Source organism: Podarcis tiliguerta, assembly GCF_965153285.1.
Source record: "Podarcis tiliguerta genome assembly, chromosome: 3".
Taxonomy (NCBI): Eukaryota; Metazoa; Chordata; class Lepidosauria; order Squamata; family Lacertidae; genus Podarcis; species Podarcis tiliguerta.
In genome coordinates, this window is record NC_139536.1 from 108,551,159 (window position 1) to 108,576,728 (window position 25,570).

The window sequence follows — 25,570 nt, forward strand, 5'->3', positions numbered from 1 at the left end:
ATTGTTGTCCAAAAAACAGTTTGAGACTCAAGTTTCGGAAACACTGTGCTAAAGGCACCGCTGACCTATTGCCAGATACGCTGGTGCAATTGTTTAGTATCAGGCACTAGCCAATCTTACTGTTTGGTTCATAGTAACTCACTATTGCAATCCTTCCCCGAGTCAAATAAAATCAGGAATCCAGGGTATATTCTTAAATATGGTTTAATACTCTTCTCCATTCTGTACATCACAACACCAAGATATCACTGCTTGGGAGCTCTCTGAAGAGGCTATGTAGTATGCAAAAGGCTAGGATTCTCACCCTTTTAATGTGTTTGTGTAAGTGTAATACATATCGGTATATATTGATATACACATCAATATATAATGCAATATATATCACCAGATATAACACATTGATTAAAGAGATACAAAAATTTGGCATCATTTCCAAACTTAAATAGTAAAAATAAAACTACAAAAAAAGGAGCTGCATACCCTAAATGTGAAACAAGCAGTATATTCAAAAATGTAAATTTACACCCAATTTTTCTGCTCTTGTCATGTCACAGCAGACCCATTTACAATGGCAAAATCCAAGTGTACTGCTTTCTGGAAGAGACTTCACCCTACGTGAACACTTCTCGTGGACAATCACACACACTGCCTGCTTGCGGAGTTATAAAAAGATACAAATTCTATTGCTCACATTGACAGAAAGTCATTTTGGACCTCTTTTTAAGAATACACTGTGAGGAGGTTTACGTTAAGGCAAACCCGCCCTCCAGTTCAAGTGAGACAGGATTATTGGAACGATATGCAAAGTTTGCCAGCTGGGGAGTTTGACCAATACATGAAGGACAAGAGGAAAATGTGAACACAGCTAGGCACTAAAATATCAAGAGTATCCTTTAGAAAACCAGACAGTCCCAGGGGGATTCGGGAAAGTGAGCTAACTGCCTTGCGTGAGCAATCCCACAGTGTTTAAAGTGAACCTTTGGCGCCAAGCTTCTAAAAAAAGAGAGAACTTGCTAATTTCTACAGCTGCTTCACAGCCCCCAGTGCCAAGGTTGACATCAGTCACATTTTGCTAGCTACTTGCATTTAAAGCAGTTTGTGAAATTTTGATGTTAACTCACACCAAGGCAGCTTATGCAGTCCCAAAGCAGAACTAAAAATACACCTCCCAAACCCTAGTAAAGAATAGAACCAAGCATAAGAAGCGTTAGCTTGCTTGTGGAAACTGTTTATTGACTGACAAGAGGGAAGAGTGAAGGCCACACGACTCATAATCCCCAATCAAGCCTGCCGAGACCCTGGCATTTTGATTGCCACAAATGAAACATACTTCTTGATTGAAACAAGCAGCGCTTTTGCAGTCAAAGATTAAAATGGGTGGAGCTCCCAGACTGTCTGAATTTACACATTGCACCTTTGAAAGCTGGCATGCCATAAGGGTTCAATTTCTTTTACTTCCACCACTGTAGACCAAGAGCAATGGGTGCACCTCCTAAGGTTCTTCTTCCGCAGTCTAAGCCAAGAACGCCATGTAAATGGGTCGTCTCACTGCAAAACGCAGCGACTTAATTGCCTCCAATCAATTTAAGAAACAAACCAGTATAATCTATTAATTTTTCAAATGAAGGTTTTACAGCAGTTAATGTAGCATGAAGGTTAAAAAAATCATTTTCATAAAATACAAGAGCAACCAATTTCACCATTAAGTAAAAGTAAAAACTGGGATTTTTTTTTTTTTTAAATTAGTCCAAAATGGCATTATAGAAACTTAGTAGATTGCTGCTGTACTGACACTATGACAAATCAGTAGGGTTTGCTTCTTTCTTCTTCTTTTAAACCCGGTGTTCTGGATAAAGTTCTGGAAAAACTCCAATTCTAAGGCAGGGATCTGTTTTGTATTCCATCGCAAGCTTTCTCCTTGGGTTGGATGCTGGAGGGGTGAGGCACGTTTTGCCAGACCCAGGTCGACTACCTAGTAGTCATCAAGGTCAAAAAATTCATCGTCTCCTCCTTGGTATTCCATTCCCTGGAAGTCCACTCGGTACCGCAAGATACCTTTGGAAATAAATGTTAGAAGGAAGATGTTACAAACACTTTGTACCCCGGAGTCGAAAGAAGACTGTACACGTTTCCTTTCCACCTATATTGATTCAATTTCTCGGAACGACCTGTGTAAAGCTGCAAGGTGGGAAGAGACCTGTGCCTAAGCTGGCAGGTGAATTCTTCAAGTGAGGCATTTGACTGGCAAGACAAATCTAAAGTCAGAGGAGGTGGTAAAGAATTAGTCCAGCCTGAACAAGCAAGCACTCACAGTCTGACCCAACTGCAGTTGAAATTTGGGATTCAATTCTGAGAAGTAAAAGACCTGTTATCTGTAGCGAGAGAAGCCAACATCGAACGAGCCTATACTGTATGTGCAAATGAAGAAGTCCCCCTTTTTTCTTTTTTGTAACCTTTATTAATCTTTCCCCCCCTTTTTTCATGTTTAAAAGTTCTGATTCGTATGTATCTGCAATACAGTGGTACCTCGCAAGACGAATGCCTCGGAAGACGAAAAACTCGCAAGACGAAAGAGTTTTTCGTTTTCTGAGTTGCTTCGCAAGACGGATTTCCCTATGGGCTTGCTTTGCAAGACGAAACGTCTTGCGCCTTTTTTTTTTTAAAACCGCCAATGCATTCCTATGGGAAACCGTCAATACACAGTGGTGCTTCGCAAGACGAAAAAACTCGCAGAACGAAAAAACTCGCAGAACGAATAAATTTCGTCTTGCGAGGCACCACTGTATAACTAAAACAAAACAAACAAACAAAAAAACCCCAGCCTTTAAATTCCTGTCATCTTGACCAGCAGCCAACAAGAGTGCTGGGAAATTATCACATTAAGTTATTCTCCATCAGTTATAAAATATTGACAGAGATGTGTCCGTGTATGCACTATTGGGGTCTCTCTCTCTGTGTAAGATGAGTTACTTGTAAACCGATTCCCTCTGTGCTCGGTAGAATGTACGGTTTCTGCTCTGGGTGGAGCATACAGGATGTACTGCCCCAAGGAAAACCATACCCCTTTCCTGGTTACAGGTTGTGTCCCCTTATGGGGACATAAGTCCCTCTCTATGATGCAATTCCTCCAAGATTACCCTGAAAAGCTTGTTAACAGACTTGGGAATGAAAGATAGGACCATGGGAAGCATCCATTAGAGAAGGTGGACATAAAGATACAGCAGATCTATACTGAATCTGAATTTGCTTTTATGAATATGAAATCTCATTATTCTATTATCACTTTGAGATATCACAAAGCAGCATGAACCACAACTGCCTCAATCATAGATACTTATATGCGGCCTAGGACCCTCGTACCTATGGGATTGCCTCTCCTGGTATGCCCCCCGGAGGACCTTAAGGTCCATAAATAACAACACTTTGGAGGTCCCAAGCCTCAAGGTGGTTAGATTGGTCTCAACTAGGGCCAGGGCTTTTTCAGCACTGGCCCCAACTTGGTGGAATGCTCTGCCACAAGAGACTAGGGCCCTGGGGGATTTGACATCTTTCTGCAGGGCCTTCAAGACGGAGGTGTTCCACCTGGCCTTTGGCTTAGACTCACTCTGACCCCTTATATGGGATTTGGTATATAAATTTTCCCGTGGTTTTTTTTTTTGCTGGCCCATGTAGGACCAGCATGGATAGCTGGCTCGGGTGAATATCTGATGTTTCCTCCCTTTATGGTCTTGATTTATGGGCTACTACTAAAATGAGGCTACATTTTTAAGCTGTATTTTAAGCCATATTTTAATTAACTGTTTTTTTCCCTATTACATTTTATTGTAATTTATATTTGCTGTTAGCTGCCCTGAGCCCGGCCCTGGTTGGGATAGTAATAATAATAATTCACTAAAGTAATGTAGGGTGCTGCAATTGTGGGTTACAAGAAACACACCACTCTGCCATTTCCCCTTTCCAATTACCTCCAATTCCTCCAAATCCTTTCACAAACTGGGATCCTTCCTGTGACTTATCTGTCACGATCTCCAACGTGGCTCCAAACTTCTTGTAGTTGTTAGCAAACCACTCAAGCAGAGGCATGCTTTCTATCAGCTCGTGTTCCTGTCCAGTCTAAAGATGAAAATGGAAGAGAATTGCTAAGTAAATCTATTTCCTGTACTTCCATCAATAGCTAATATGCCAACTGTCTTAGGTTGCTTCGTAGCTAACGTACGAAAAAGATGCGGCTTTGCATAAATACCTCTTTATCTGTGAAGTGAGATTTATCTTTTTCTTGTTCTGGTGTCAGATAGAGAATCTTCTCCTCTGTAAGGGGAGAGAGAGAAAGAGAGAGAGAGAAGTTTAAGAGGCATATTAGTAAAAATTCCCCAAGACAATCAGATTGCACACGCACCTGACAAATGAAAAGCCAAATGTTATTAAGCTCAGGGAACTAGAACATCAATTTTTGTGGAAAGGCATTTTTAGCCCAGTCACCATACTTGGAACATTATGGAGGAAAAGGTGCAACTAGAATGCAAGCTGGGCCAAAAAATATTGGGGGATGTGTGAGAAAGCTACTGGCTATGTAATGGTTCTAGGGGTTGCTCGTGCGTAAGCTTGTCCCAGCGTCTGGCTGGGTTGCCTGAGTGAACCTTTCCTGTCCGGGCAGCCACTCGCCTGTGACCGTCTCAATCGCTGGCAGAATCTGTCAGTGGGTGTTTCTTAAACTTCTTCCAGCAAAGAAGTTCTTTGACGCCCAGTCTCCACCTACTTTCCCTGCGCGGAAGCCTTCTGCGCAAGGAGGGCGTGGGCAGCGGAGGACCCCTTCTCTCCCCGCTGGTCCCCGGCAAGGAGTCATGGGATCGCCTCGCCGATTCCCCCATCTCCCCCCCTTCTCCACTGGAGCTATGCTGATTCTCTCCCCAGAAGATGGGCTGCCCCCCCCCACTCCCGGGACGCTCTCTGGGATCCCTTCAGAGCTTGCTCGATGTTCGATGTGTCGTTAAATGCGCTCAGTGTGAGCACATCTAAGAGCCAAACTGCTTCACATTGTGATCTACCCATGTTAACATACAATTCCTATTCCCCTAGATCCCAATATTTGTGTAGGTAGGAGCTACGTACCTTCTGTGCCTTGGCAATGGAGAACATATCTCATTATATCCAGGTTCTCATAAACTATCAGGATCTCTACTGCTCCCATTTCTAAGGCTTTTAGAGTGTCTTCAACACCAAAACAGTATTTTCCTGTGTCCTGACTGATCTCATCAAAGTATCGCCCTACATTTAAAGAAAACAAGAGAGATGGAAATGAACATGTCATACATATTTTTAATCAGTGCAGACTGGAACACAAGAGCAACTAAATTTCACGAAGATCACCGCACTGCTGTGACATTAGGGAGACAATGTTGATTACGTTCAGAAAGGTGGAAGATAATTACTTTGGCAGTACATGGAGAGTTGACTCACTGACACTTTCATAGTTACCAGGTTATGTACCCTGTGACCTGGTTCAGAAGTCACGCTAAACCATAGCTTAGCATGACAAGAATGGGTCTTGGTAAGCTTCAATCTCACTTGCTTCCCGCCCCTTTCAGCAATGCTACAAGGAGGAATCCAACACTTTGCTGGGTTGTTCAAACCTGAATGACTGTGGTTAGTCTTAACTATGGTTTATTTGAAACATGCCAATTTCAAACAGTGGTTTATGAAGCTGGCTTGTTTAGAATAACAATAGCTACCGTATTTTTAGCTCTATAACACGCACCCGACCATAACACGCACGTAGTTTTTAGAGGAGGAAAATCCGTAGGCATGCCACCCGTGGGCATTCCCTCCATAACACGCACAGACATTTCCCCTTACTTTTAAGGAGGAAAAAAGTGAGTGTTATGGTGCAAAAAATACGGTATATGATGAGGAATTGACACTAGACGTCGCTATCTGTCAATATAATTAGGACTATACATCAGACAGTTAAGGACTTGTCCCTCACTTAATTATTTCATGAGAATTAGGCATCAGATGTGCTATACATCAGAGGACTTGACAGCTGGCCTGAGGAGAGGAGGAGCCAACTAGCGGTCATGTAGTTGGCCCAGCCATGGAACTGCCCTGAGACCTCCGGGTATAGGGCAGTATATAAATTCAAACAACAACAGACAATTAATTTTGATTCATCACTGGGAACAGAGGGAGCATGGACACTGTGCCAACTGCAACAGATAAGAGAGGACCTGCTATGAGATTATGCTTGCAAGCCTCTATTTAAGTGTCTAACTTCAGAGGCTTGGCGAGCCTTTGCACAGAGTTCTACCGGTGAATGGTCAGTGTTGGTCTCACCAACTGAGCGAAGGATCTGCTGCACCTGGGGGCTTCGCAGCAAATGAGATGAACCACAAACTTCGCCTTTGCAGTTATTTCCCCCAATATCCTTTTGTTCTGGCTTGGTATCTTAAGTGCAACTGGTTAGTGAGTATGATATATAACTGCTAGACGGATTCTTTTGTTTATTAGGTGCTGTCTTGTAGTATTGTAATATTTGCTAACCAATAAACCACTTTCTTTTTTATCTAACAGTCTGCCAGTCTTCCATCCGCTGGGATCCTAAAGAACCTATTGCCTGCCCCTTGCTCTACCCACTAGACAATACACCCTTCCCAAAGTTGTGCTTTACCAACACCTTGAGTGTCAGCTTATGATAACTGATTAATTATAGTATTTTATTCATACCTATTAGTTTCTTTTCTTGAATGAATTTCACATTAGATAGGACCTCAGTGGACAATTCAATTGCTTGATTGAATCCATTTTCACCACCATATGAGATGTCAACTAGCTTTAGTACTTTGGACTGCAATCGCTGTGAATAAAAAGATGTGGTGTTAGAAGACACATTGCATCAGGCATGAGCAGCCATAATGTCTGTTGAATGAAGGCAGCATTCCCTTGGGGGTGATATGTTGGGGGCCAGCAGCCAGCAGCTGTTGGGTCAAAACCAGTAGCTGTGGTTGTCCCCTTCTCTTTTTACCTCTGGCCCAATGGACTGCTGGGGGAGAGGGAAGAGCACAAATTGAACTCATAGCCTGCAAAGGGCTTTTGAAATCAGGCCAATGCTTGAAAGCTGCTCACCAAAGTAAATTAGAAGCCTATAGTTTTACACTGCGGAGTTAACACAACCTCTGGTTGCAAATGAGGTTGCCTCATACTTTATCAATACTAAAATCAGGAGAAACTGGGTAACTAATATCAGGCTTTCACCTCGAAGGCAGTGAAATCCCACCCTCAAAAAAGGGTAGCAAATAACTCTTGTTATCATTTCAAGAGGAAATTTGCAAACCCTCTGCAAAGAATGCAAATACACGGGTAGCATTTGGTGAACACCCAGATCTAGACAGAATAATCTGAATGATTCCAATGGTCACATGATAGAATGTTAGTGCCTGCACATCTCTTTCAAGCTTCTTCTCAGAGTTAATGGCGCCTCTTTTTATTTTATGTATTCACTGAATAAATCTCTATACTATTCTTTGTCAATAACCTCAGAGAAGGTTTCATATATACAGTGGTACCTTGGGTTAAGTACTTAATTCGTTCCAGAGGTCCGTTCTTAACCTGAAACTGTTCTTAACCTGAAGCACCACTGTAATTAGAATTATCATCATTAAAACTGTAAAGCCCAATATCACATTAGAAGCATTACTAAAATCTGTATCAAGTCAACAGAAGAAGGCAGTCCCTCATTACAAATGGGCAATTCTCCATCAGCCAAAATCCCCATTTACCTGATCAAACATGTCTGACTGACTTAGTTCAGTTTTGAAGTCAGCTGACCCAGCTAAAACGAGACCAGCCACGTTCACCTTGTCGCCAGAAATGAACAGCTGTACAGCCGTTTCTGCTACTTTCCTTACATAGTTGTGCCGCTTCTCCATTCTCAAACGAGCAAAACGCAAGGCAGACTGACCTCCTCTTCCTTTGAGAGACAGAGGTAAAAGCACAGCAATAATGAAAGTTGTTTCCATCCCCGGGTTTTCCCCCCCACCCCCATTTTTTTTTAAAGCCAAATGTTTTAGAATTCTTTCATGTACTTTGAAGTGCTTGGACCACATGTTTGTCAAAGCATATAACCAAGTTCACACAAAATACACGTCTATATTAATGTTCACAGACACTTGTTTCAAGGCAGATTATTATAAATTATGACTCAACTGCAATTACCACAACAGCATTATTGTGCGAGGACATCGTGGATGGTGCTCATCACATGAAGCCAAGCCTATTTAGTGATCATACTTGCTGCACAAAGCACTATTACTGGCTGTGTCGATTGACTGCTTTATTAGTGCAATGGCAGCTTTCTGCAAAATCACAAAGCCTTTAAGCAATGGGATGCTGGTCTGTATCTATCTGCCGTATTACTACATTCAAGTTACCCAAATAGCATAGAAAACAATAATTTAGGTATGCAATATCCCTCCTTCCAAATGACATGACAGAGCCACTTACAAATGTTCCCAATCATCTTCTCTTTCCTTGATAAACCATGTTTTGTCCTATCTACTATTAATAATTCTTGAGCTATTTTTACACATTACCATGCTTCTTTGGGAGGTCGACTGTGAACTTGTGCAGCACCTCTCTGGTGTTTCCTTGAAGAGTTCCGAAGAGTGCACCACTACCATCTATTACAATAAAACCAAACTTGCTGTCGTCTGACAGTAGTGCTGTAAGGGCCTGAAAATCAATGCAGCAGATGCCAGTGTTATACTTACGATATTCAATAGTTACGGAAAGTCTGTATCAATACGCTCAATCTAGGAGGAGGAATGTTCTCCTGTTCGCCTTTATCCCTTTTAGACTCTGAGAATCTATCTTGACTCGCTTCAAACTCATGTAAAAAAACAAGTTAATTATGTTCATCTAGGGCCTTTTTGAATTTAGGAATGTCACTGCTCACTGTGCAGCATCCCTTTAAGCTTGCTAGAGAGAACTGTTAGCAAGTAATTTCTGATTATGATGATGTGCAAGCTGATTATGACGATGTGCTAAGTAAGGGGAAATAATCAGAAGCCAGCTTGAGTAAGTAGCAAATGGGCAACCCAATAAAAACACTTCTACACAAAAAAATATGCATTATTTTGTGAAAGGGAAAAGAAAAGCAAGCATCAAAAGAGAAAAAGTTCAAACTGGGGCTTGATGGAGAATGTATTAGTTATACACAATAAAAGTCTGAAGCTTGCATTTTGTGCCATCCCTGCAATTAATTGCTCCCCTAAGGCAATCAGCAATTGTTTGAGTAAGCGAGCGTCAAACAGGAACATCAAAGCTCAAGAACCATGACAGCAACAAGCACAGGTGCAATATGACTCGACTGGAATGGACAGCCCAAAGTGGCCAACTTAGCATTTCTGACTAGAAACAGTGTTAGGGGTGTGCAACAATTTAAGCTATTAAAAGCCTTTCACAACTCCATTGACTGGCACACCACATGAAAGAACTGGACGTTACAAATATCTTCTGAGATGCAGGTGGCTGTAACACTGGCAAAAACCTGCCCAAAATGTATATTAAAAAGGAACCATAAGCATACTGTTACTGTTTTATTTAGACCAATATAGAAAAAGCAAGTTCAAGTCTTTCAGTCAGAACTGGTGTCGCATGAATACCAGACCTTTTCCAATGATATTTGCTGCACACATTGGAGACATTGAGCAGGGTTCAACTAATGAGTCCCATCAATCGAAGCCCTGAGCAAAGCCTTCTACTTGCTCAACAGGGCTTCTGTCCCCCCCCCCCAAAAAAATGGCTCGGTGTGTGTGTGTGTGTGCGTCAGGAGAATCTCTGGAACAGAATGAAGGGGAAGGAGAGGGTGGGATTTTTTGGTCTGGAAAGTCAAAATGTTTATGCTGAAGGAATGATCAGGAAAATGTTGAATTTCTCCCAATATGTGAGAAGTGGGAACTGTTTTTGCATCTTCCCCACAACAATTGCTAATGCAGTGTTTCTCCCAGAAAGTGGGAGCATAACCAGTGTTTGAAACTCCCATTGTTCTAGGCACATTTTGCGACAGGGAATTTCATTACCAAGAGCAGCTTCTGAGCTCTGGGCACAGTACTGTGCCTAAGATGGAAGGAAAGGAGGACCCTTTTCTGCCTCCCCACTTCCAGAAATTCTCTGAAGACTGGAGAAGAGACCCTCTCAAGAATATTTGCGGGGTGGTCAGGGGAAGGACATGTGAAAAATGAACATAATATTTTAGCTGCAGTTCATTCATTTTCAGCTTTGAATTCTTGTTATACAAAAAGCACGCCTAGACACTCCATTGTTGTGCCCATAACCTAGGTTTAATGTGCCATTTAGCTCCTATCTTTCTTTATCTCAGTTTCCAACACTGAGCATAACACAGTACACCAATATTAATTGATCTGAGCATCACTGACATGGCAAGTTCACAGGCAGATCAAGAAATGGTGTCCCCTTGCTATTGCTACGCAACAATTCTGAATAAACCAGATATCCAATGGTTGCCTGGAAAAATTAACCTATGAATCAGAATTGTTTCTGGACCCAGAAATAACACAATAGCTATCACACATTTTATCTATAATTATGTGTTTGAAGTGGAAGGTAAGGCCTAGTAAATCACAGTGGTCAGGGGGGAAAATCCCTGTATCTCATTGTAACAGTCCACTGAAATCACTTGCATAGTCTGGCATTTTATGTCTGCAATTTGCTCAGCTCACAATTACATTTACAACCTTCCAGACAAAAATGAACCTTTGGATCCCAACATTTGTGATGGCTATCAGCCTTTGTTTCTGGAAAGGTCTGGACACTGGGTGTACAAGTAAACAACCTTGCTTAGTATCTTTGTATGTGAACAGAAGCAGGAAATCATGTTTTGAAGTAAAATACACAAGTGTATGTTGAATTCAGAAATAGGTTGTTATAATTAACATCTAGTAACCAACACATTGTATACGATAACTATTCATGAGCATACTGCAAACTGAGCAAAGTTATCATGAGCCAAATTTACAATCTGGCTAGAAATGCAAAATGACACTTACCTCTGTATGGAATTTATTATCGCACAAATACAACGATGTATTTATTGGTTTGAAAGGTTCAAAATCAATGTTCACTTTCTTCTCCTTTCCTTCTTCTGTCACAATTGTTCCACAGTATACAACAAGACCATTTGGAGGTACTGTAAAAAGCACAGGGTGCAACCTTAGATGATGCCAAAGCGAGCACAAAGTTGTTCATAAAGTAAGGAGAAGAACGTTTTACCTTTGTTATAAAGTTTTAGCCGTTGCTGTACAGATGTAATGGCGCCGAGGACTGAAAGGCGATTCACTCGAGATTTAATGTTTGATGCTGTACCAAACTCATCCGCTAACATCTTTGCTACTCGTGAAATCTGGTCTTTGGGGGGAATGATCAATGATATCATGCTGGTGCCATTGCTGGGGAAGAAGGAAAAGAAACTATGTTAACACAAGTTGTGTGACTTCAAGCCTGGAAGAAAGCATGCCCAAAACTAATCTCAGAAGTTCAAGACTTTCTATTATTTGCCACATCCTTTTGGAAATAAGGCCTTCCATGCAGGCCAGTTGTTTATACTGACCACAGGACTACTATGAGCCTATGTACACACCAAACTGGTAATGTTATATACAGTGAAATAGCAGGCACGCCTTCTGGGTCAAACTCACCTGATCTGCAGTCCCAGAATCAAGCTGTGGACTGAAGCTTGCCACCCCACAATTTAAAACAGGCTATCTCTTAGAACATACTAGTCTAGCTGTTATAAAGACTTGATGACAAAGTTAGCTCCCACAGCTTTCTTTGTGCTTCTCATCTTTGTATAAAGGAAATTCCACCAGTTATTAGGGAGTTCCTAATATTTATGATAAGAATATTTAAAAGTTTCATCACAACTTCTGAATGTTTATGAGAAGCACATTTTTATTCTGATTTGTTTTGAGCCAACAATCTATACCTTTTCTCCAAACAGAGATAGTTTTTAAACCTTTAAAGTTGCCTTATCTGAACTGAAATGACCAACCCAGAAGGTAAAGGAAAGTTTGAGGCTACTGCGTCTTGAGAAATACCAAATCTTTCTTCAGGTATTTTCATCCCTGAAGTCTATGTGCTTTATGAGGAATTAATGCCTTAACTTCCTAGCTGGTTCCTTCCAATGTAAGGGGCAGAAGAGAATGGGAAACTCAAATAGCTTTTGGAGGCTGCATACTTCTACAGTATTAGTGCTATTTTCTGAAAAATATTATGTCTTAGGTAGTAGCAAGCTTCCAAATGCACACAGAGGGGAGTTTTATGTGCTAACACATTTCTATACCTCCCTTCACTGGATCAGATGTCACAGCAGTGAGTCATATCCTTCACAATACAATAAAATGTAGCCCAAGAGACAACAGATAAAACCACAAAACATGCCAAAGTATAGAAATTTTTAAAAATGCTTTAGTAAATAAAAAAGTCTTAACCTGACATTTAAAAGCCTGGCAAAAGATTTGTACTGCAACTTATTCTGTTTGCTAGGGCTAGCAAGATTTCTAGGAAAGCTGTACAACAAAGTCAAAACAAGATGCATAGTTCAAGCACCCCGATTATTAGATCAAATTGAATATACAATATTTACTTCTCCTCACCCTGAATTTAAGACAAGAAGTCTGACTCGTAACAAGTAGCCTGTACTCAATAAGAGAGCAAGCCTACAAAGGTAGGATAGAACGTACTGGCATATGGGAGTTCCACATTTTTATGAAAGGGAAACCCACAAGAAAGACTCACAACGGCAGCCAGGAATGCAAATCTAACAATGGGACAAGCCTACCACATGCTTCAGTAATTTTCATTTTTTCAGTTTACTAAATTGTTTAAACAAGGAGCACAACCCCCATTCCACCCCCCAAAAATCTCCACTTCCTCCTTGTCAATTAACCCACACAGATCACTCTCTCCCCTATTGGGGAAGAGAAAATTTCTAGTACACTAAAAATGTAGCAGCTAAAAATTTAACCATGCTTACAAAACACAAGCTTTCAATATGTCAGTTACAAGCACTAAGGTAACACTCCTTTCTTTTATGTCTTTGCTCTCCCAACCATCACAGCTACAATCAGCGTTCAAAACTAACAGGGCACCAGGCACATTTTGCACCTAAAGATTCTCCATTTGAGAGCATCTTAAAACGTATGGGTGCCATTTGTTGTGCCTGGCTGACACTCAAGGATTACTGATGTATGTGCTTTGAAGCCTCAAAGTATATGTTAAGGATGGACAATATGTTAAGGAGTTTAACAATAAAGAGTAGAGTGTTTCGGAAACTGAAGTATGCTACCAATATTTTTTGCTGTAAACACCAAATTAAACATGTATTAACAATTTCTGTTAAAAATGTGTTATTAAAAATGTCTCACTTATGTGAATTGTGTATTAGTTCATGCTTGGGCTCCTAGCTTTTCTATCCCATTTTCTAACATTGGCTATGATGGACAGAGGAAGTCGCCAGACCTACTCCTTTTGATTCAGACATGTGGATTTTCACTGTAGTGCACTTATACCGTGAGACTAGTACAGTAAATGATTTAGCTGTGTCACATTAGATGGGGTTTTTTTAAGGCAAGAGGCAAGACCATTTATGATACTTTATCTATATAAATTTACATCTTATCTAAAAAGTTGTATGAAATCATCCACATATTGGACCTATACTGCAGGGTGCAGACAGTATTAAAACTACATGGAAGTCTTACTGCTATAGCTAATTAGATCTGAAACTCCATGAAAGCAGTTTCAGTGACTTTAAGATACTAATTGTTAGAGTAGCCATTTTAAAAGTTTGTACTGTACCATACCATATTATTCTACAGTTGGGTCGAGTTTCTTTAACTTTTCAAAAAAATTCCAAATCTATCAGTATATACTTCAGTTGCGGGGGAGACTTTTTATCTTATCTTAATTTCCACTCAGATACAGTACAAGCCAATTTCTACATCTAACTACTCAAGGATGCAATGAAAAATCACTTCAATGACAGTAAGGTTTTTTCACTTCCTTATGTCATTTTAAAATAGGATACCAATTGCCACCTCGTGGAATACACTGCTGCCATCTGCTGGTTAAATATCTTATCAGAACAAACTGTGATCAAGAGGAATGATAACAGATCTGTGCTGTCTTAATCAAGATTCAGATTAACTTTCAGCATACCGTAGTTTTAGTGCTCTAGAAACTGATCCCTGAATACTGTCAATTATTCAGACGATTTGGAATCCTCAGTTGGCTTCAGTAATCAAACACTGTGTGTTGATTAACTAGAACTCAGGCTATCTGGGTATTATGGGTATTATCATGTTAAGATAGCAGAAAATTTGTACAATTACAACACAGGCTAATGGTAAAATATCTTTAGAAACTACCACAAATAATGTTCTGCCTTTCTAGGACCAAAATTGTTCGTTCGTTCTCTCTCGTGTGTGTCACAAGTGAAAAACCAGAAGAGCATACCTCATCTCAGTTAAGCAAGAGCCTCTCCAGAGAAATGTGCCCAGCATCATTCTTGTGGTCTTTTTTGCACATTTTTTTAGCCACTCAGCTCTTTTAAACAACATATGCTAATGATCTGGGCATCTCCATTTATAATTTGTGTTCTATTGCGTATTTATGTTAATTGTTCTTCTACTTTTTCCGCCAGAATTCATTTATGCTTTTTCAATACCACATTTCTTTAAAAAATTATGAGCCAACATTTGCTATTGGGCAGTCATACAAATGCAATTAGCACTGCTTATTATTTAATAATTAAATTATGAAACAAATGACTAAGTAACAGCTCGTGAGGTCATTATATGGATTACCAAAATGCGGCTTCAAAACACTTTATAGTACAAAACCACACTTCTTACTGCTCCACAACTGAGGGGTTCCCCACAACCACCCAAGGAGCTTCACAAATAGTAATTTAAACCTATGTCGTTTACGTCCAAGTTCAACACTTTCACAAGAGCATATGGGTAATATTTCAATACAGTGCACACATTTGGGAGTTCTCTTGCGCATCAGAGCAGTACAGTCACTAGAGCAAATGACTGCTCTCACAACTTACGCATGCTAGGATATGGATTACCATTAGAGAGACAAAGTGAGTGCCAATTTACTAGCCAAACAGGAAGCTTGTATAAACAGCTGATGCAGCAACACTCCAATCCCACTTTGGTTACTAGGCCACTATAGCAGTTGCCTAGCTGCTGAAATCACACACACTGGTGTTTTGACTCCACCCTAGGCAAAGCTTGTTGTGGGTGCTAAGGAATAAATCTATAGAGCAATGACAAATGGTTTCTTTTTCTTTGGGGCTACTCTGTTCGCTGAAAACTGCTCTCTGAGGGCAGGTAGCAAATTCTGCAACAGGAACTGCTCAGGTTCTTGAATAAGGTTAATGTCAGCCAGAATGTGCAACTGATCCAATGCTTTCTTTCCTAACCCCATCCTCCTCCCACTTTGTATACTGTCTACTAGAATCTGAGGCTGTAGGCAGGAACAGTCCTATGTTTTAATATCTGTATGGTGCTTTGAAAAGTTCAGGTACTTTGTATTAGATAAAAATAATAATCTAGCAGCAAGGGTTTCACAAAAGTGGTGTGCACATGCTAATGGACATAATTACTTACAAATATGTGTTCTTGTATATGGATGCAGAGTGGTGATGTAGATTAGAACTTACGCAGCTTCATTTTTTTTTAGTAAAGTGGTTCTTAACTGTAAATATTCCTTAAAACCTATTGGAAGTCATGGTAGACAGCATAATTCAGGCCATCTTACAGAAGAGGTAGGAGCCTAGGGCTACACAGGCCAATAAAAAAAATCTGATGGACTGGGAACATTTCTGCAAGGCTCTGCGCTCCTGAACTATTTCATGAAATAAGTTTCCATTATGCTACTACCAGCCCATGGTTCTGGGCAACTAAACGAAAAGCATCTGAGCATGTTCTAAGTCATAAAGTTCCTGATCTAAGTCAGTGGAGACCTAGCATGCCATTAAAAAATCCCAAACAACCCACTGCTTTACATGCAATGTATTTTTATTTAATACCCTTTCTACCTCCACCTTAGGGATATGTAATGCGACAATAACTGGTGGATCCTGGGCCCAGAGGACTGCACACTGAAGCTCCCCACCTCAACATGCACAATGAAGACACAGAAAGGGGCGCAGATTCATGAAATGCTAAGATGGTCTGAAGTGAAATGTGGAATAATGTGATAATGAAAAGGTTAAGCAACAGACGCAAGAGCAGGCACACGGTGAAGTCATAGTCTGAGTACAATCTAAGTGCACAACTGAGTTGTCTCCAACAAAGCCATCCTGTTAACTCAAAGACTTCCACCTCTGTAGCAGGCCTACTTCTTCCTCTCTAATTCGTTCAGGGCTTCTCCCCAACCCACCCTCCAGGGTAGATCTGGGAGGAAGCACAGGGCAAGCACAGTGATAGAAAGTCCCATTGCATAGACATAAATTATTGTGCTAACGGGACTTTGTTGGATACCCTCAGATATGATATAAACAGAAGGCACTGGCAAAATAATTCTGGGAAACATCGACCAAGGTAGAACATTCTCATTAAGCTCCCCACAAAAATGAGGCCTACTTTCCTGGCACCCCAAAATGTGCAAGTTAAGCACACTAATACCAAAACCTGAGCTTTTAGGTTTTCTAGCCAACCTATTGCTTGTGTAAAATAAAACGTTTTTTAAAAGCACAATGAAGAATGGAGGTGAGTATATACTCACTTAGAGATATATAATTACAGGTGATTCATATTTAAATAAATATGAAGGAAAGGGTAGGCAATTGGTTGAGAAGGGTCACTTTGGAAGTTGCATTCCGTCATGCTAGATAATTCCTGCCATCAGCACTAAACAGGAAAAAACATTAGGTAATGCAGCTCCTCTATGGAAGAGTAAGGAAGCAACTACATCAGCCAGTGAGACCAGACTCTCCGAAGGCAGACAAAAGAGCAGTCTGTATTCATACTAAAAATAAGTGGCACTTCAAGTGAAGAGAACACCCGTCTTCTCCAAAGGAGTCTTCATGTGACAGCACAGCCATGCTGGTGATGATACAAGTTGGGCACTAGGTTGGCCAAGGCTGTTATGGACAAACAGATTTTCAGCATGGCTCCCCATCTTATGTTTATGGCTTTCTCTTCTCAATGTCTGAATTTCAACTCCCCGCTCCAAGCCTTGTAAGAGTCCAAAGCTTTGATCTGCTAGGCTATCAGCATGCACCTTAATGTGGTTCCTGCTCAGATAAGCCCAACCAGAATGGCACAACCATCTTGCAAGCTTCTAATCAAAGCAATCAGATGGCAAAAAAAAAAAAAAGCCTAGTGCTGAGCAACTCAAGAGTACAGGCAACGACCGTTTTAGGCGCATCCAATATGTGCGCGACTATGCTCATGCGCTGAACCTGGAAATGACCGAAAAACATCACAAAAAGCAGCAGCACAGGGTGTCTGCAGGCTTTTGCAATGATGTTTCAAATAAACACAATTTCACTTAAATGCACAGTGCCTTGGAACATAACCACCACTTAAACTGTGAGTCGCCTGCACCAAAGAAAAGCCTTGAAAAAATGTAGGATGCTTTCCCCCTCACCACTTAAAAGCCATGCTGGGTTGCATGCTGAAGTGAATCTGCAAGAAGTGGAGCTTCCTCAGCAAAGTTGTGGGCCCTCCCTAAGTAATCTTAGTTAAAAACTCAGTACCCACTTCCGTATTCATTATATCTTCCAAACAGTTTTTGGAATAAATTCCATGTCAAGTTTCAATATGCTAATTTATTTCAACTATTTATATGCCACTTAATTCCAACCATCTCAAATCAAGAAGAGTATATTAAACTTCCTAGATCTTGCTTCTCTAGGTGTGAGCATAGTTTAATCTGCAAAAAGGCAGCAAGGCCCAAGATACAACCTGGGCATCCAGAATTAAATTTGGTCCAGAACAGTACCTATGGCTTGAAGTACAACGCAGCTCCATTCAAAAGAAAACACCCACCACAATGCATGCTCACAGGTCCCACAGAAGGCTTAAGAATGTGTTTGTCTGGATTCAAGCTTATTTACTCTCATCGGACATACCATTGTTGCTTCTGGGTCACAGGAGAATAATATAGCTGGGTGTCTTTAGTACTTCAAAGACACCACACTCCAAACCTCCAGACAGTCCTTCTCAGTAGCTTTATATAGATAGTGAACATAGGAGCCAATTTGAAACTGTGCAATTCCCCATAGGTTAACTCCAACCGCTATCCTCTGAAGTCATATTGGAAATAAAGAGTGCAACCTGGCAATCAGGCAGTTCCCAACAAGAGGCTATACATTTTTCTTTCGTTCTGGATATCTGTGTTCCATAAACTTTAAGACATTCCCTGTACTTCAGATATATGAATATGTGTGGAAAGAATAAAAAAGGATCACAGGAGTCAGAACTACAGTGCTTTGTACGGCTTCCTATCCTTCTACATCTGCCACAGTCCCACTCCAAATTCAGCAGGCCAGCTAATAAAATTTCCATGTGATTTCTTAATACTCACACAAAAATGTATTGAAGGTGGTAGTGGATTGTATTGAAAGTGGATAACCAATTTTATACTTGGATTACTGTTCAGTCATTGTTGGAGCTTCTTCAAACTGCTCAATTAAAAAAGTCCACTCCTGAGAAAGGCTATTGTTTATTGGACCACTTAATGGAACAGAGGATTGTATAAGATTTGAAACAATTGTACTGTTAAATCCAAGCAGTAAATATTATTTGTTGTGGTTTTATAGCTCCTTTGGTCTATAGTCTCAATGACGAATGTAATGATTAAAGTAAGCAGGATGTAATATACTGCCTATCTAGCAGTAGTGTGCAATAACAGAAATTTAGTATAGGATTACTGTCTGATCTTAATTGTTGGGGCATGGACTTTGCTTGTCTCGCCAGCTTTGCTCCAGACCATCCACCACACAGGAGAAACAAATCAAGACCCCTGGTTTGGCCTTATGACGGAATCAATTACTGTGGTTTATTTGGAGTGAAACGAACTACAATTTCTGGATTGAATGCAACGCTAAACCGGGGATTACGGATTGTTTATACCACATGTGTAGGCTGGCTGTTTGGCAGTAATAATAAACATTCATTATACCACAGGCAAGAGGGGAGAAGCAAAGCAGTACAATAGCCAATCACCTTCAGATTCTAAACCCATGAATTCATTCAATCTTTGCTACACTTGCCCCCCCCCAACACACTTGTATTTTTGTCAAAAAAATTCAAAGAAAACCTGCAATGTTCTTCCACGTTGCCAACAGCTGATTGAAGTCAAAATAATCAGCATGGTATGATAATTAACCAGTGCCGCATACAGAGCCCAGAGATGCTTTGGGCTGCCTGGGGTGGATGACTTCATAAAGCAGATTATCAAGAATCTCCACTTGCCAAAAAAGTTTTAAGTTTCCTATTTAATCTAAACCTCCACATTTTGGAACGCAGTAAACTGAGAGACCATTTCGCTCCTGCAGTAATCTGTACCCTAACACCAGTTGCTAGGCATTAGAAAATTGTAAATTAAAGAGACATGAGAAAGGCTTTCCCCACAAGACACAGCACATTCAACAATAATCTTAATCCTAACATGCATTTAGCAGGGTACAAGTTCAGCAAGTTCACCACAAACAATAAGTCCAGTTCCTCAAAGCAGGACTCACAGCAGCATGCAAAAGGTTATGCAATTATCCTCAGCTATATATACACACGTCTTTTTAAAAGCCACAGTTTGAAAAATTAACATTAGGATCTGTCTTGAGTCTTCTTAGGGTCATGGTTTTTCTTTTTATAAATATACCAGGTGTAATACTTACTGAAAGGTTATGATCAGTGTTCAAAACTCCCATTGTTCTAGGTGCATTTTGCGACAGGGAATTTCATTAGCGCAAACAGTTTCTGAACTCTGGGCACAGTACTGTGTTTAAGATTTTAGATTAAAACTGCAGAGTGGAAGGAAAAGAAGACCTTTTTCTGCCTCCCCACTTCCAGCTACTCTCTGAAGACTGAGAAGAGACCCTCTCAAGAATATTAGGCAGGTGGGCAGGGGAAGGACTATCCCATGTGAAAAATGAACATAATATTTTAGCTGCAGTTTATTAACTTTCAGCTGTGTATTCTTGATACAAAAAGTGTGCCTAGACATTTCGTTGTTGCGCCTGTAACCTAAAGTGCCACCCAGCTCCTAGCAGTTTCTAACACTGGTTATGATTCTGATATTATTCTTTTTAAGCTTTCAAAAAATTTGGGTCAGTTCATTTATACTTGATGGTGAGGGCATAGCTGTAAGGATTGTGCAAACTTAGTATTTACTACACAGTATTCAAAACTCAGAGCCTCAACATCAAAAGTTGTCCTCCAGCCTTTTCCCCAAATTAGCAGCAAAATCTAATGAGGCGTGTTACTGGAATGTAATGTTTATTAAAATTTTGATACATGGCAATGAGGCCATATGGAGTATGCAATGCCACACACACACACACAAAACGGATGGGATTCATAGACAGACTATCCCACATGTGACATTTTGGAAGCTGCTCCTACTTCAGATAGGCACAATCATTTCTAAAGTCTCACTGCTGTGTTGCACATTCCACACACTGAAAGACCATCCTGGATCATTCCTTCTTGATGTTTAAGTTTTCACAGTTCGTTTTTTTATTTTTAAAACACACCACACTTTCCTATTGCCCTTATTATTTCCTTGTGAGACTGTTAACACCATACTCCAGAAATGTCAACCTGAAGCCTCAGCAACCTAAAATTCAGTACAACAAGCATTAGCAATGATAAGCAGACCTTCTCATGTTGCTTTTTGACTGCTATCAAAGTTTACTATCTGGAAACAGTATCCAATCAACTACCAACACAGAAATTCTCATTATCAACAGTTAACCAGTGGGTGGGATCCAGGCAACCCAGTATACATGCACAGAGCACTTCAAACTTCGGAAAGGCTTTTTAGATGTCTGTCACCAGAAGGAGGGAGTTTCCTTGTGCGAGACACTGTCTGTGGCACTTCGTATCCTGACGTTGGCTACTACAGTCTAAGAGAATTTCCACCTCACTTCCCAGGCTGCTATAAACACTTGGAGCTTGTAAACAATTTGTATTCCTTGTCTTCCTGACACACGTTCAATAGTGAACACTTCTTTTCAGTGGCAGCACATTATGTGCCAGCAGAAATCAGAAGCATGTCTCTCTGTCATGTGGATTCCATGTTTCACATAATCCTCCAACATGGGAAATGTAAGGTTGCATATAAAATTAATGCTTGCAGTGTATAATTGCTAATATACTGAAAAACTGCTAATGAATATACTGAATAATTGCTAATATACTGAAAAAAGCCAGTAATTTCTCGTTAGACATAAGCAGTTGCCATTGACTCAGACTACTAGATCAGCTATACCACTGGGATTTAACTATAGACTCCAAACAAGGTACAATAAATCCATAATGAAGAGCTAAAGTGTCCAGCTCCTTTAGCAAATATTCTACTTGGATTCGGAGCTATGAGGCTGGGAATACACAAAGGTATCAAGAAAAATGTTTCTGAGAATGTACTAATGATATACAGGCATAACCTGCACAAGTTTCCACTAGAGCATATCAGTTCTGAAGTTTAATGTCTAGCAACCTGTCCAGTCACACAGCAAACACTAACTTCATTTACTCGGTAATTATAAAACGAGAGCAAAAGTTTAATGAACAGAGCACTCATGTGCCTTTTCCCAAAACCAGGCTGTCTGTCATATTACATGCTTTCAGCTCAGTACATAAAAACCTACATGGGCAAAACATTTTTTGGGGGGTGGGTGGGGTGGGATTGATTTAACTTCACCACAAAACACACAGCAAAGTGGCAAATGTAAAGTTTCCATGTGAATCTAGGAGGGTAATTGGTCTGGCCTATGCTCTTCTTTGGCAGCTGATGAATCATAGGATCATACAATTATAGAGTTGAAAGGGCTCTGAAAGCTCATCTAGTCCAACCCCCTGTAATGCAGGAATAAGCAGGTGGCACGCATGGAATTTATAGCTAAGTAGTCTCCCTCCTGAAGGGCTAACCAATTCTGGCTGGCTTTTATAGTGAGCCACTATTTGTGATCCCAACTAAATTCACACCACTCCCAAGTCCTCTGGCACACAGATAATTCAGGAGAAGAAAGGCATCACTCTCACTTCATGATAGGCTTGAGAGACAATTTAGTCACCAAAGCACAGCACCTCCCCTCTCCCAAGTCATCCATGTATGTAGTGAGGAGGAAATAGGCATGGCCTGTTCTTCCCAACCAGTATAAAGTGAGACTATCCCACTCTCTTCAGTGCATGGAAAACTTCAGAGCTCTGAAATAAAAACAACTGCCGCAAAGGCTACTATTACCTGGTGACCCCCTGGTAATCTCATTTGCAGGCCTTCATTCCTCACTATGGTTCTTTATTAGGAAAAACTAAGCACAAAAAAATAGTCCTCCAAATGTGTACAATACAGTGAGAATGGAAGGAAAACTGAATAAGGAAACATAGCTTTATAATCAGGAGGCTGCATTTTTGGCTCAAAATTAAAATATATAAATAAAGACGCTAGTGTGGATTTTTCTAAAGTCACTCCTGCTTCACAGGTGAGTGTGACTACCAAGCAAGCCATAGCATGTAATTCAGTGGAAGTGGAAAAATGTAGCCGAAGACAACACAAGGCAGAGAACTGCACCTCACTTATATATACCTCTCTACGAAGAATGGAAAAATTTAAAGAAACCCAAGAGTAATGGAATGTCTCCACTCCAGATGACGAAATGCAGGGAATGGGGTGGGGGTAAGGTGACTCTTGATACCAAGAGACAAAGCTAAATACAGCCTTTGAAGCAGGGCCCAAGTCACACGAACCCACATGCTTCACATTCCTTGTTTGGGGATTCAAGGTTGGGAAGTGGGCACTCAAAACATTCACCTTTCTCTTCTTAGGTGCCCTAGCGGGACAAGCCCACAAGGCTTCCCCTTGCCTTTTATGCACCTGTAGCTCCATATGGACCTCGGCCTCCCAAAAACAGAGGCAACAGGAAGAAAGGCCTAACTCTCTCTTGGGGGGGGGGACCCACCCATATGTCTGGACTGAATCGCTTTATAGCTGTCTGAAAAGGGGGGGGGGATTCCACACATGTGACACCCACATGACTGAATAGTTCTCCATATAGGAGCGAACCAACCCAGTTTTGAAGGGGGGGGAGAATACTTGAGCCTGGCTTTCTCCCTAAAATTTTAAGCTTTCTATACAGTGGCGATTATTATTTTTGGGGGGAGGGGAGCTGAAGCGACTCCTGTTCCACCCGCCCCCCTTTTATAACCCGAAACTGAAGGTTTCTTCCACCCCCACCCCAGGGCCCTTCCCCGCCCTCACCCGCGAGCCGCCTCGAGGCTCTTGATGAGCTTCTTGATCTTCCAGATCTCCACGTTCCTGTCGGCAGCGCTGGGATCGTCCGCCATCTTCTCCCTCCTCCTCCTCCTCCTCCTCCACCGCCCCTCCTGCGGCTGTTCAAGTCAACCGCCAAGGCCGCCGCACGGAGAAAGGGGGGAAAAGAGAGAGAAAAAATGAGAACGGAGCCTCGGCTGAGGTAAAAGTAAAAGCCGTCCCCTCCCAGAAGAGGCTAGGCTAAGCTAGGCCCGCCCCGGTCTCCCGTCACCGCGGGAGTGCGGCCACCAGAAGCCCAGCCAAGCGCTCCTCTGAGGCGAAAGAACGGGCAGGCGGGCGAGCGCGCGCGTTTTTACCTCAGGCCTCGCCGCCGCCTCCCTTCCCTTCCTTCTCCGGACGGCAGCGAAGGGCTCCTCGCGACGGCGCCTGTGACGTCGCTGACCGGCTTCTTCCTTCCTTTCCTTTCCGCCTCCCTCGCTCGCTCGCGCCCCCTCCCTCCTCCTCCTCCTCTCCTCCGCGCTGCATGTGTTGCAATCGCCTCACATGGGGCTCCTGACGTCAGTTCCGGTCCCCGCACGTACGCACGCAGCGGGAGAGGGAGGAAAGGATGCAGAACGCGCGTGCGCGAGGTGGAGAAGAGACGGCGCTCTCCGCCACTTCTCCTCCTCTCATTGGCTGCCTAGCTTCCTCTCCGCGGAGGAGGCGCCGCCCCCACCACCAGCTCCGTCACGCCTTCAGCAGCGCGCGGCATGCCGGGAGGTGTAGTTTGCTAGGTCGCGCAGGGCGGATGCGGAGCTCTCGCGTTGTCCGTGTCAGCGACGTTTTTTCGCGTCAGGGTGCGTTTCCTTTAAAGGAGACGCGCACGCGTTTTGGGAGGAACGTGTGGAGCCGCGTCCATGAGTTTCGCAGGGCGGGGTAGACCAATAGCATCTGCTACGTCGACGTGTGGAAGAAGCTGGAAGGAGACCATCCCCGAAGTTTCTGTTGCTAAGCCAGGGAGCCCAATTAATAGTAATTGCTGTCATTGATTAAGACTGGCTCCCATGGAATTCGTGGACCAGAGCACGCCTGTCTTCCACTGCCTCCCGCATTTTGGTCAAACTCATGCTGGTAGCTTCGAGAACACTATCCAACCATCTCGTCCTCTGTCGTCCCCTTCTCCTTGTGCCCTCAATCTTTCCCAACATCAGGGTCTTTTCCAGGGAGTCTTCTCTTCTTCAGGATCTGTCCTTCCAGTGAGCACTCAGGGCTGATTTCCTTCAGAATGGATGCGTTTGATCTTCTTGCAGTCCATGGGACTCTCAAGAGTCTCCTCCAGCACTATAATTCAAATGTATCAATTCTTCGGTGATCAGCCTTCTTTATGGTCCAGCTCTCACTTCCATACATCACTACTGGGAAAACCATAGCTTTAAATATATGGACCTTTGTTGGCAAGGTGATGTCTCTGCTTTTTAAGATGCTGTCTAAAGCAATTTATGGACACATAAAGACATCCCCAAATAACCTTGCCCAGCTGTTTCATGTAGATGGAACGGACTGTCCTGTGATTCTTGGATGAAGGGCAGTATAGAAATTTAATAAGTAAATAATAAAGCACGTTGAACAAAATAAGAGCCTGACAGTACTCCATATTGTGTCAATTGTGCCATGGAGTAGAGCAAATGTGGAGCATTTAACTCCCATTTCCACTTTAGAGGGTTATCAGAGCATTTGGTATCCAAAGCTGCTAATTCTGTTGTTATTTTAATTTTGTCTCAAGAGAAGCAATAGTACAGTGTTACCTAGGGTTACATACGCTTCAGGTTACAGACTCCAGAAATAGTACCTTGGGTTAAGAACTTTGCTTCAGGATGAGAACAGAAATTGTGCTCTGGGGACATGGCAGTAGTGGGAGCCCCTATTAGCTAAAGTGGTGCTTCAGGTTAAGAACAGTTTCAGGTTAAGAACGGACCTCTGGAACAAATTAAGTACTTAACCCGAGGTACCACTGTATTGCATTCCTGCTATTTTCTCCCCCTGGTGTAGGTCCTCTACGAGAATCAGC

At 41.8% G+C, this 25,570-nt stretch overlaps 1 protein-coding gene across 1 annotated transcript; it reads right to left on the reverse strand.

Moving 5' to 3' along the window:
• Positions 1-188: 188 nt before the first annotated feature.
• Positions 189-24,208, reverse strand: ETF1 (eukaryotic translation termination factor 1). The gene is made up of 11 exons (XM_083431989.1): positions 23,880-24,208; positions 23,512-23,642; positions 11,284-11,459; positions 11,061-11,200; positions 8,586-8,724; positions 7,773-7,963; positions 6,721-6,850; positions 5,110-5,265; positions 4,244-4,308; positions 3,966-4,113; positions 189-2,055 (listed from the first exon to the last, which is right to left on the reverse strand). Exons 2-11 carry the CDS (start codon positions 23,595-23,597, stop codon positions 1,973-1,975), a joined length of 1,314 nt encoding a protein of 437 aa, XP_083288115.1. The 5' UTR covers positions 23,598-23,642; positions 23,880-24,208; the 3' UTR covers positions 189-1,972.
• Between the last annotated feature and the right edge of the window lie 1,362 nt (positions 24,209-25,570).

Bases quoted from the DNA above. Each gene is read 5' to 3' on its own strand.
- ETF1 (XM_083431989.1), bottom strand. From the start codon at position 23,597: ATGGCGGACGATCCCAGCGCTGCCGACAGGAACGTGGAGATCTGGAAG. The intron at 7,964-8,585 runs GTAATGTGTAAA...TGTCTCTCAAAG, and splicing joins CGACCTCCCAAAGAAGCATG to GAAGAGGAGGTCAGTCTGCC. The intron at 2,056-3,965 runs GTAATTGGAAAG...TTATTTCCAAAG, and splicing joins AGGATTTGGAGGAATTGGAG to GTATCTTGCGGTACCGAGTG.